Source organism: Chrysemys picta, chromosome 5 (assembly GCF_011386835.1).
Source record: "Chrysemys picta bellii isolate R12L10 chromosome 5, ASM1138683v2, whole genome shotgun sequence".
Classification (NCBI taxonomy): Eukaryota; Metazoa; Chordata; order Testudines; family Emydidae; genus Chrysemys; species Chrysemys picta.
This window is the reverse complement of record NC_088795.1, coordinates 82,199,669-82,212,001: the sequence shown is the minus strand read 5'-3', so window position 1 is coordinate 82,212,001 and position 12,333 is coordinate 82,199,669. Positions and strand designations below refer to the sequence as shown.

The 12,333-nt window shown below is 39.3% G+C and overlaps 1 protein-coding gene across 14 annotated transcripts in view; it reads right to left on the bottom strand.

Moving 5' to 3' along the window:
- The window catches only part of SNX25 (sorting nexin 25), a 166,386-nt gene that overhangs the window by 64,538 nt on the left and 89,515 nt on the right, over positions 1–12,333 (bottom strand). For all 14 annotated transcript variants that reach the window (XR_010601841.1, XR_010601839.1, XR_010601842.1 and 11 more), the window contains one exon: positions 9,453–9,643. Coding sequence is in view for 5 of the 14 variants with exons in the window: in XM_065597936.1 (XP_065454008.1) it covers positions 9,453–9,643 (191 nt within the window). In the remaining 9 variants the exon portion in view is untranslated. The remainder of the gene's footprint in view (positions 1–9,452; positions 9,644–12,333) is intronic.

The window sequence follows — 12,333 nt, the reverse complement described above, 5'->3', positions numbered from 1 at the left end:
TGTATTTTATATGCAACTGCCAGCCCTGCTAACTAAGCCTGGGCTCAGAATTGGTTCTTTCATTTGCATGAAATCAGGCAATAATCAAGATCCTACAAGCTCCATTGTGCCCTCAACAGCGCCTGTATTAGGCACATTAGCTTACGGTGGGGTGGCACAATGCAAGTGACTGGATTAAATGGAGACAAATGAATGCATTAATGGAGACAATGAAGCTGCACAGCTGATCCACCATGAAACCTTTATGACATCACCCTCCTCACTACCAGATCTCATATATGCTAGGGGAAAAATATTAAAAATCATTTCTCCTTTAATGAATTTCAGCCCAAATGTATAGTGGTCCCCATGACTGACTGACAGACTTCCCTTCTCTCTCTGATCGTATAAACGTACTCATCACTGAGTTGCCCCTTCTGCCTACCCTCATCACTACATAGTTAGTGCTATGCTAGCCAACTAAGTTGCTTCACTGATTGAAGAAAAAAATTGGGAGCTACTTAATCACCCCAGTTCAGCTTTTTAAGTAAGATGAAAGAGTGGCCCAGCTGTCTCTGAGATCCCCAATGGTATGAGCTCCCTGAATCAGAAGAAGGATGCTTTTTCCCTTTGAAATTTGGCTGCCTGTTTCCAAGAAGACCGTAGTGTTCCTCCTTCCACCCTGCCCAGTGCATAGTGCTTTGCAGAGAGATTCAGAACAAGTCCATTTGCACCCAGGGCATTCATGAACACTGTCTCCACAGTGGGCAAGAAGCCCAGGAGTCTTCCTTGAAGAATGCCATCCGACAAGACTTGAGCTGAGAAGTGCACTTCAAAGGGAAAAGCAACATTCCTTTTCTAGTTCATTCGCTGATCTCATCGGTGACATGCAGGCAACCAAGCTGCTTTTAAATTTTCCCTTTACTTAAGAAGCAGTTACACTGCTCCTGAAGTAGCTTTTTGAGTCAAATCTAAACTTTAAAAGAAGCCTGGCTGCCTCAAGGCACCAAGGAGGCAAGTAGCTGAGTGTGGGTCACAAGATTTAAAAGACCTTTTAAAAGTGTTTCTGCTGCATGGTGAGAAGTGGGAGGAAGGAAACCAACAAAGGAGATAAAAAAACAACCATATGTACAGTACATGCCATCATCCTAAGCGGGGCCCGTGCAAACTACTGATAAGCTACTTATCACCTTTTCTTCTGAAAGGATCCCAAAGCACTTAAATTGTATTTATATGGGAATCATTTTGCCCACCAATGTGAATGCAACATGTGTTTAGCAGCACACAACTTAAAGACATTAAAAATACTGAATCCAGTTGAAACCTGAAGAATAACGTAAGTAGAGTGAGTTGGAATTTTGCCAGGGTACGGGGGTTATCAGCGCTCCCCATACAAAAAGCGTAATGGGGCTCTTTAATGATCAGAAGCAGTCAGGATCTTCGTTTCACATCTCGCCTCCAGCATCACAAAAAAAAAAAAAAAAAAAAGGTCCTTTAGGCAATGTAGCACCCTGTATCAGCCCAATTTTTTGTCTGACCAAGCCCACTTGTTTTGGGTAACAGTCAAGTGCTTCATGTTTGTCTTAGTTGCAGTGTTTATTTTTAGTCTCATTTTCAAAAAATGTCTAGCGGATAAGCCTGTGCCATGTCTTCTCTCTATTTTTCACACCATAATCTTTCGGAATTGGCTAGTTCTGCTTACATTAAAAAAAACCTGCTTATGTATTTAGTGAGCTGCTGTCTCTAAGCTCACGCTGTAAATCCGCAACAATCCATTTGCTTCTGTCGAAAAAGGCTTATTATTACACCGTTTATTACAGTAATGGTGATCAGAGTATCCAGGAGGAGGACATAAATGACAATTCTAAGATTAGTCCGTGGGCTCAGCTGTAGTGCTCCGCATTGGCATATTGCATGCCCCTCCAATCTCTTTCATCTAGAAGGACAGTGGCTGCAATGGGAGAGCAAGGAACGTGGGTATGAAAAGCAAGCAATCCTACAGGACGTAGACAAGAATTCAAAAGTGAATGGGGAGAAAATGCCATAAAAAAAATAAGTTCTCTTCTATTAGAGTCCCTAAAACAGACACTCATTCCCTCTATTTTTTTTTTTAATTTCTATTGTGTGTGAATTTGGTGCTTTTGAAGCTGCTGAGCTGAAAAAAAAAAACCCAGAGAACTTCACTCTCTCCAGGATTATTTCTAGAAGCTGGTACATAGGGTGACTAGGCAGCAAAATGTGAAAAATCAGGATGGCGGTGGGGGGTAATAGGAGCTTATATAAGAAAAAGACTCAAAAAATTGGTACTGTCCCTATAAAATCGGGACATCTAGTTACCCTACTGGTACAGCACAGGCAGCAAGTTAGACTGAATGCTGCCTCAACCCTGACCTGGTGGAACCCCTCGGGAGGAAAAGAGTAATTCAGTCTCTTATGTTCATCCAGTCATTGGCCTGTCTGCTAAAATTGACAGCAATGGGGCTAATTATTAAACATTAAAACTTGAAAGTAGTAATTGATAACTCTGCTGTGGGACAGGCTGTTGTAATAAATATCCTTTCACAGTAGCAGTTATGTCAGCTTGACACTAGTTTGCATACAACTCCATAGTTGTCGTCATGTTAAATGTGCTAATTATTCAGTTATTTATGAAGGTTGCACTTTTGTAATTAGCAATTGAAAGTGCAAAATGACATCTGTGTGTTTAAAGCAATCTAACTGTGTTTACGTAGAAAAAGTCAGTTATCAGGTTTTATTTCTGTGGCAAGAAGAGACATTTAAATAACTTTTCCTTTCAAAGAATTCCCCCCCCCCTTTTTTTCTGGTTAACCATCTGGAATATCCTGCAATCAACACATTGTGCATTTTATCTGTTATTTAAATAATTCAGTAAGCCATTACTGTCCCAACTGATTAGATTCTTCTAAGTATTCTGGGGCATAATCCAAACCAAGGGGATAATTTAATGTCAGAAGAAAGCTAGTCAGAAATGTTACATATTAGATTGTGATTTGCCTTTCTGCAACCTAATACCACAAAAAATTATGATCCTCCAAAGCAGTTCAGTCTTAAATTTTCAGTGCATTGTTAGATTTCATTACAAATATTTCACTGATAAGAAATATGGTCTAGGGGAATGAGCACTGGAGTGGGAATCAGTTCCCCAGTTCTAATCACTCCATCAATGACATTCTGCGTCACAATCACTTAATCTCGCTACCTCTATTTACCTACCTTTAAAATGAGAATAATCCTTACCAATCAACTTCAGAGCAATTGTTCAGTGGATTAGTTGCAAACTGCTTTGTAAATATAAGGTGCCATAAGAGCTAAATCTTGTTAGGTAAGACACATGGTCACTTCTTCCATCACAAAGGTAAGATCATTATTTGTTTTTAATCATCAAAAATACTAGAGAAAATTCTTGAAGTTTCAGAGATCTGATGAAACCTCACATATTCTACTTCAAAACAACTCAATGTGCCTATTGTGTTTTTCATCTCTTTTCTCATTCCTTATTAAAGAAGGTATACAAATGAAAGAACAATCTTTGTTCCTTAAGAGTGCACCAGTTTCTATACACGCTTGGTCTCTACCTTACTAAATGATAACAGTTAGCTCTTCTGTGGCGTAGTGTTTCTATCTATAGATTACAATGGATTTACCTTTTACAGATGGGGAAGCGGAGGCAAAGAGGATGAAGTCACTTGTTTAGGGTTACTGAGTAAGTCACTGGTACAGTTGGAACTAGAATCCAAAGGACTAGGGTCCCAGTTCAGGCCCATCTATCCACTGGACCATATTACCTCCCTAAATTGTAATTCCTTCATGGTACAATAATTTCTACAGCAAATCAGTCATGATGCCATAAAAAGTTAGAGGACTTCAAGCAAAAAAAAAGGAACCACTGACAGTTTAAATCTTAAGAAACAGATTGCATGAAAACACATACTTTATTAAAGAATAAGGTAAGAAAACTGATGAATGATATTTAATTTTTTCATAAGGCATCAGTAAAGGAGCTTTTTTAAAAAGGCAAAGGTGAACAAAAATATCAATATTTTAATCAGCATTCATCACAATAAATGACAAGGAAGTAGATTTTATGACTGAGCTAAATGTTCATGATTATTTTGCAGGACTGGACTACAACATACATGCAATTCAAGACCTATACTGCTGAGAGTCCCTGTGTTCGCACTACACTGTCCTTCTGTTTTGAAGAGGCAGGATATTGAACCCTGCTTTGAAATGTTCTGTGAAGGATTCCTGTATGTTTCAGTATCACTGTTGCTCACTATCAACCCTGATTAGAGGACAGACAGAAGTTACTCTGGCACACATACACGTTTGGATCACGTGCACATCCTCAAACCAACATACATTGAGTAGATCTAATCTTAGAATTGTCGGCCTCAACAGTGACCCTTTAAGCCTTTTTAACTCTGAAGCGGCTTCAAGGTTGGAGAGAAAACTAAGCAGCAACCTTTATCTCTGCTTGAAGACAATGGTTAAAGCAAAGTACACACAACTTCTTGTCCCTCGCATTTCTGAGCAATCCAAGACCTGGTGATTATACAGTAGGTGAGACAAATGTGAAATCATTATTTTATTGTGAACTGTTAATCCAACGCACCCATGGCCTGCCCAGTGCTATTTGTAGGGCTCTGTACTACAAATTAAATGCAACACTATTTAAAAAAAATAAAACTAGAAACCTTTAAGATTCTCTGAAGTTTGTATATTGTCCTACAAGTAAAATGCATCTGGTTTATAACCAGCATTGCTTTTGCTGTCAGAGAAATGAGCATAATTTTGGATCTTCGTTTTTTTCATTCCGTTAATCTATAATACAAGTACTACTACATAATAGACCAGGGTTTCCCCACATACACACTGACCTATTCATAAAACACTGACATATAGCTAGTAACTGTTTCCTGATCTATAGCAGATTTTGTGCTTTAGAGAAGAGTGCTACCAGAGGAGAGTTTAGTGAACAGAAATCTAGTTCCTATGAGGATTTTCTGATGGTATTTATAGAGTCAGGTAAGAGGACTTCTGTTTTAATACCCTCCATTTTTTGGGAAACAGAAAAATAGCAGAAAGTGAATGATACTGGAAAGATACCCCCATGATGCAAGTTAATAATCATGACATGATCCCATGTAAAGGATACTGTTTGTACCTTGATTACAATAATGCATTTTTTAAAAAAGCAAATCATCAGTACCTTAAAAACCTAGGAGGGCCTTTGGCTTTGTGGCAATAGATACACCCACCATACTGACTAGCAATCAAGGATTACTGAGCATTTATCATTTAAGGAGCTCTGGCTATTTTCCCTACCATTTACTCTGGGAAGAAATCCAAGCAAAATGCATACTTTCAGACTAACACATTACTTATCTGCCATGATCTTTTTTACTTTAGCATATACAAGAGGCAATGAGGGAGGGAAAGGGATAAGAGTTTTAAGCCCTTTCTCTTTACACAGAATCACAGAATCACAGAATATCAGGGTTGGAAGGGACCTCAGGAGGTCATCTAGTCCAACCCCCTGCTCAAAGCAGGACCAATCCCCAACTACACCATCCTCATATCCGGTTATCCGGATATAAAGATAACTTGGGACACAAAGCATGAGGAAAAGAGGCTGGAGCATCAGAAATCACACTCAAAGTGTGGTCACTTACAACAAAGAATCAATGTATATATCTTGTCTGTGGTGGAGGCAAGCTAATTTTTTCTCTTCCACTACAATTTCCACTCAGCCATGATCAACAGAATGGTTGTGCAGTCAGTTGCCTTTGCCTGAGAGCAAACTCAAATGGTTTCTGGCTGCAAGGAGTTTTTCATCCATTTTGTAGATTGACTGAAATCAAGACTACAAGTGCTCCACGGACCACTGGTGGTTCACAGAACACAGTTTGGGAACCAATCAGCTAAAGACTCTATACAACACTCCTTATAGATAAGATAATGTAACTGCACCAGCTTACAGATGATGTAAATAATTTCTTCAATGAATACTAGACAACAGGAAGTTGATCAGGCTACTGCATTGCTGTGCAGGTGTGATTTTTTTAGAAAAAGGATAAAGATCTTAAATAGATTTTAAAGGGTGCATTATATTCTACCTTAATTCAAAGGGCATACTTTTCTGGAACCAAATATCATAACCAATATAGCATAAGGGTCAGTGTGATGTTTCATTCCATACTCTTTATGCAAATATGCTTATGATATGAATATAACATAACAGATATACTTTATGCCATATGGAACATGTAAGGTATCATTGAAAGGTTATGATTTACTGAATGTGATTATTCAATTTGTATGCCCGTATCATTTCTGTATCTGAAGTTAGAAATATTGACTATGTATCTGTATTTCAACTATGCTACTTTGGGTGCTTTTACCACTTAAAATCTGCCTTTCATAGTTAATACAATTTGTTTGGTTTAATAACAAACACAGTTTCTGTAATTTCTAACTGGGGGAGGAGGCAAGAAGTATGCACACTTCTCTCTATATTGAGGGAGGGGACAAATTTCGTAAAACCTTTGGGTTTGTACCTCTTAAAAGGAGCGAGCACCACTGTGTTGGAGCAAGTCTCTTAAGCTGAGTCTGCCCAAAGCGTGTGTGTGTGTGTGTGTGTGTGTTAATAGCCTGGCTCAGCAAGACAGGTAAAAGGGGGCCCAGACTAGCAGAACAGGTAGACTCAGTGGTATCTCAGCACATCAGGTGGCTTCCCAAGGCATCCAACCCGTCACAGTCAGTATCCCAGCTAACTACAAAATATTGATTCAGCCAATAGCCAGTTTTACTAGACATCTAGTTAAAAACACACCTGTTTACTTTTAAATTCAGGGCCTAGCCAAAGCAATCAGATTCAGGTCCATGCAGTAAGATGAAAATTAAATGCAACAGTATTTTAAAAAAATAAAACTAGTTTGTATATTGACCTACAAGTAAGATGCAGCTGTTTTATAACCAGCATTGCTTTTGCTGTGAAAGAACTGAGCATAATTTTTTTCCTCTTAGCTTTTCATGCCTTTAATCTATAATATGAGAACAGGAACCCTGACTTCACTTCCAAATTAATTCTATAGCTGAAGTATTTATTAAAATGAGGACATTTACTGGAAATACAACACCTCTATCCCACCAAACAGGAAGGTGGCTGTATTTGTGGCAGTGACAAAAGTATAATTCTAAGCTATTAGTCAACTCACTTTTCATTTAAATAGAACAACATACTCCTCAAGTCCATTAGACTAGTTCAAGCATCTACTACACACTTCAGTATTACCCAAAATACATCAATAAATGTCTGTTCTTCAAATACTTCATGCACTGTAATAGGAGAAAAGCAAACGTGGTGTTTCATATACATTTATTAGCTATTCTTTAAATAATGTAAAAAGCAACAGAGGGTCCTGTGGCACCTTTGAGACTAACAGAAGTACTGGGAGCATAAGCTTTCATGGGTCAGAACCTCACTTCTTGCATTTGAAGAAGTGAGGTTCTGACCCACGAAAGCTTATGCTCCCAGTACTTCTGTTAGTCTCAAAGGTGCCACAGAACCCTCTGTTGCTTTTTACAGATTCAGACTAACACGGCTACCCCTCTGATACTTTAAATAATGTAGTACCTTAAAGGGCTACTGGAATGACCAGCCTCTTTGTTTTGTTTTGTTTTTTTTTAAGAAAGGTGAGGGTCACAGGGAGTAATAAGCCAATATTAATTCATTTTGTTAAACAAAATAAAACAAAGAGAAGCCTAGCCACACGTTGGATATTTCTACCTATGTCCTCAGCAGGGGCTGGGCCAAAATCTGGGGTAGTGCTGGCTACTTGTAAATACAAGTTTGGACTGCTACTATTGCTAAGACGGGGAGAGCATACAGGGAAGCACTGCCAATAAAAGTGGGCTCCCTCCCAGAGCTGAGCTATGCAGTCTAACCCCACCAGCGGGCATCTGATCTACAATCAAGGATTCCATGCTGTGCCTCTCTTCTGCCCAGCTTTGTGTTCTTCTTCCCCGCTCACAGGGAATGGGAGGTAGGGTTGGGAAGCGCTTTCCAAACCCTGCTCTCGGAGAAACAGCCGGGGGGTGGAGGGGGGGGGGAGAGACTGTTGGGTCTTGTCCTTTCAGAATATCAAAGATGGATAGAGATGGGCAGTTCTAGTTCAGCTCTGGTACAGCTGCTGTCACCACCAACATGGCAAATACTTATGATTGACAGTGGCTTTACTCCTGTGAGTAGAGTCATTAATTTAAAATGAGCCTGCTCTAGGGTGACCAGACAGCAAGTGTGAAAAATCGGGACGGGGGCGAGGGGGAGGGGGGTAATAGGAGCCTATATAAGAAAAAGACCCAAAAATCGGGACTGTCCCTATAAAATAAGGACATCTGGTCACCCTAGCCTGCTCACATGCATCACTGTTTGCAGGAGCTGACCCACAGTTAACAATACCCAGCTGTCGATAGGGCACCCCCTTAGAAGAGATGGAAGTGATTTGTGGGCCTGTAAGACAGGTTACATTAACAAACAACAGGATCTCTCTGCTTCTGAAATAGATCAAGACTGGCCTAGCACTTCCTATGACAGATGCTTTTATATAAACATATTTTTAAAAGGAAGGAAAAAGAAAACAAACCCTTTTCCTCTCAGACTTTAGCTTTTTACTTTTCTACACTTACTATAAAATGGTATATTGCCATCTTCAGAAAAAAAAATCCATTGCTGGAAAATAATTCTTACTGATTCTCAACCAAGTTACAATTATTACAACGATTTAATGAACTTTAAAAAAACCACCTGCATACAGACTAACATTTCTCTCTCTCACCTATGTAAAAAAATGTAGCATTTTATTTTTAACTGCAATATTCCAATTACTGAGCTTAGTCCAAAGGGCACAGAAAGTAGAGTACATAAATTATTAGCCCTATTACACTTTATTATCTTAGATCATTAACTGGAATTTTCATTTTTGCAGCTGTTGGCTAATGCAACAATATATTTCCAAGACCTACTGATTTAGTCAATAGTCTTACTGAACCTCTTCCATAGTGGTTGCCATTGAAAAATGCCAGTTGCCTTAGACAACTAAAATATTCAAGGTATTTCCTATAATAAATATAGGGAGACCAAGGAATATTGCAGATATGGAGGTAATCTTATGAAGACCACCACTGTAAGTGTGTCTCAGTCTACTATATATGGCAAGTCTGAAAATTTAGCAAACTCGTGGGCTGAAGAACCCTTTATGAAGTTCTATATACAGACAAAACCAGTACCGTGTTTCCCAACACTGAACTGAATATAATATGAAACAATTGCACCAACATGTTTCCCTTGGATAATACTCATTCATAATTAAAAGTGAAATATAAAGTGATCAAATACTAACACCTGGAAAGTTTTCATTCTAGCCTTATACACACTATGTAATACTTACCTTCTGGCTCTGAGGGCCATCACCCTCATCAGAGATACCATCCTCCTGCTGGTCATAAGCCGGACCTCCTAGAAGCCTTATTCTCTTCTCACACTGCTTCTTTGCCACAGTCAGCTGATTAATGTACCTTTTCACATTGCGGGCCCTCAAGAGGTCAGCTTTCATTGCAGCAGTTTCTTTACCTTTAGTATCTATGATAAACAGCAGAGAAGAAAGAAGTTATCTTTCACAACGGAAAACTTCAGATTACAAACTTCTGAAGTGTTTGTCATTCAACATACAACTAGACATTGAAGTAAAAAAGCCACCAGTCTGTTTTGGAAGCAAATAGAGTATGTTCTGAGATATCTCCACTAACACAGCAAGTGTACATATAAAATAGTTAAGAGAAAAATCATCCAAATATACCAAGTATTTAAACACAGCTCCACATATCTGTCATCTGACCTTGTCCAGCACTGTGCCCCTGTTATTCCAGTACCTTCTTAAGAGACGGACTTGAGCCAGATGAAATCCACTCAAAACAACAGTCCTTTAAGACTATACCAAGACTGCACAATATGTTGTTAAATTTGTGATGACATGGGAAAAATATTTTAAAAATTCAAAAGAATGAGGCTTGTGCATAAAACATAAGCAATCAGAGTGCTTCAAGTTTCCACACTTCCCACTGCACCTTCTCCATAGTTTTAAAAATGCCTAGTTAAAAATCACAGATAAAAACCAAAAGATGCAGCACTGAAAATTATTCCTGTACTATGCCTGAACGTGAACAACTCCTGCAAATCCATTCTGTTTGTTAAAAGGTAGTACAATTCTGTTGCTCAATCACAAAACTTCTTATTCTTGTGCAGACATGTAACATGAGCTCTGCAAGCAAGCTACATGGACAATTCAGGTTGTACCCAACTCTGGATTAAGCCAGCATTCAGCAATGAATGGTCAGATCTTTACCCACCTGGCCATGTTTAGAATGTGTGAATACACCTCTACCCCGATATAATGCGACCCGATATAACATGAATTCGGATATAACAAGGTAAACCAGCACTCGGGGGGGGGGGGGAAGAGGGAGAGCGGAAGGGGGCTGCGCATTCTGGCGGATCAAAGCAAGTTCAATATAACGCGGTTTCACCTATAACATGGTAAGATTTTTTTGGCTCCCGAGGACAGCGTAATAACCACATGGAATACATATACATGCAAGTGTGCTACAGGGAAAGCCAACATGAATGATTTTAAACTCACATTTTCAATTAGGTTTCAAATACATTAAAGATTCATCTTACAATCTGGGTACTATTTTTGTGTACTTTAAAAAAACAGAAAGCCTTCCATCTACCTTCTTTATATAATAATATTTACATATATACATAGTGATGGTGGATGGGAGGCTGCCAGGGTTAACCAGACTCCATGCATCTGAAGAAGTGAGGTTTTTTACCCACAAAAGCTTATGCCCAAATAAGTCTGTTAGTCTTTAAGGTGCCACCGGACTCCTTGTTGTTTTTGTGGGTTAACCAAACATATACACACATAAATACACATATGCATTCATGTGTGTGACAGAGACAGGCAGCCATAGATTTGGAGCTGCACTATAATAATTTGTCTGAATACTATCTGTTGCCTGGTTATTGGGGAGTTTTCTGTATGACTATGTTGGTTTAATCTCAACAGGAGTCTTTCTGGGGAAAAAACAGGCAGGCAAAGAATGGCTCAAGACAGCCATCTCTGAAACACTTAGTAGTTGTTAAGGAACAGCACGAGAACTATTAGCTTTGATGATTTTGCCTCCACCTCAAGCCAACCTACAAAGCTGATTTTGACCACAACCAGGAACATATAACTGTAATGGGATTTAAAGGGCCGCTGTCTCAAGAAATCAGTTATTTTGGGGAACCTGATAGAGACACAGGGACCCACTGTCTAGGTCACCATTACAGAATGGTAGTGCGCTAGGTCAGATTGACCAGCATGTAGATGGTTTTGAAATCCTTTTTTCCTCTAATATTTTGTTCCTACCACTAAGATAAATAATACTTTGGCTTTAAGAAGGCTGTCTGATCATAGTAGACCACGGGCCACAGACTCCCGAAGGGAAGAAACGCACATGTCCAAACTCAATAGGACCTGTTGGGTAAAAATGCTGGATACTAAGTACTTAGACCAGCTCCGGGCTACAGAGTGGGAGAATTGTGCAATTCCACCATAGGACAGGTAAACACATTAGGCCAAATGCATGAGAGGGTGCATCAGAGAGACCACAAAGGGACAGCTAGCCCTGTAACTGTGTATGTGAAAGAGTGAACACACACACACACACACACACAGAGGGAGAGCATTAATAAAAAGGATGGGGAGGGGAGGGTGTGAGAATGAGCAGCCCGTGCACATGGAGGGAGGACATTAATAAACGGGGTGGCAGGAAACCTTTTGGGAGAGCATTTTTGTTTAATATTGGTGTTGTTTTGGTGTTTGACACAAAAAAATGTGGGCTGCAATCATTCAAACTGTCATTATCAGAATATTTATGTTTTATCTTATGAGTTGCAGTGGGAATGGCAAGTGATAGATTTTAATTTGGCACCTCCCAATGCCTGTCAAAATTCTTTGTTCATTGTACATTTTGCAATTTGGGTAGGGGAGCATATTGTACCTCAAGTCTTTTTTCCCTCCCTCTCCTCCACTTCTCCCTTTCTCTCACATATGCAGCAACTTTTAGCCAGGAGAGTGAAACAATAAATTAAATGCTCTGTTGACTCATAGATAAGATTGCACACCATGGAGACAGATGGCTCATTTTTGAGAGTTAACTCATTTTGTCTTCTGCTTGAATGAATATCATCACTATAATTGACTATTTACATAGAATCATAGA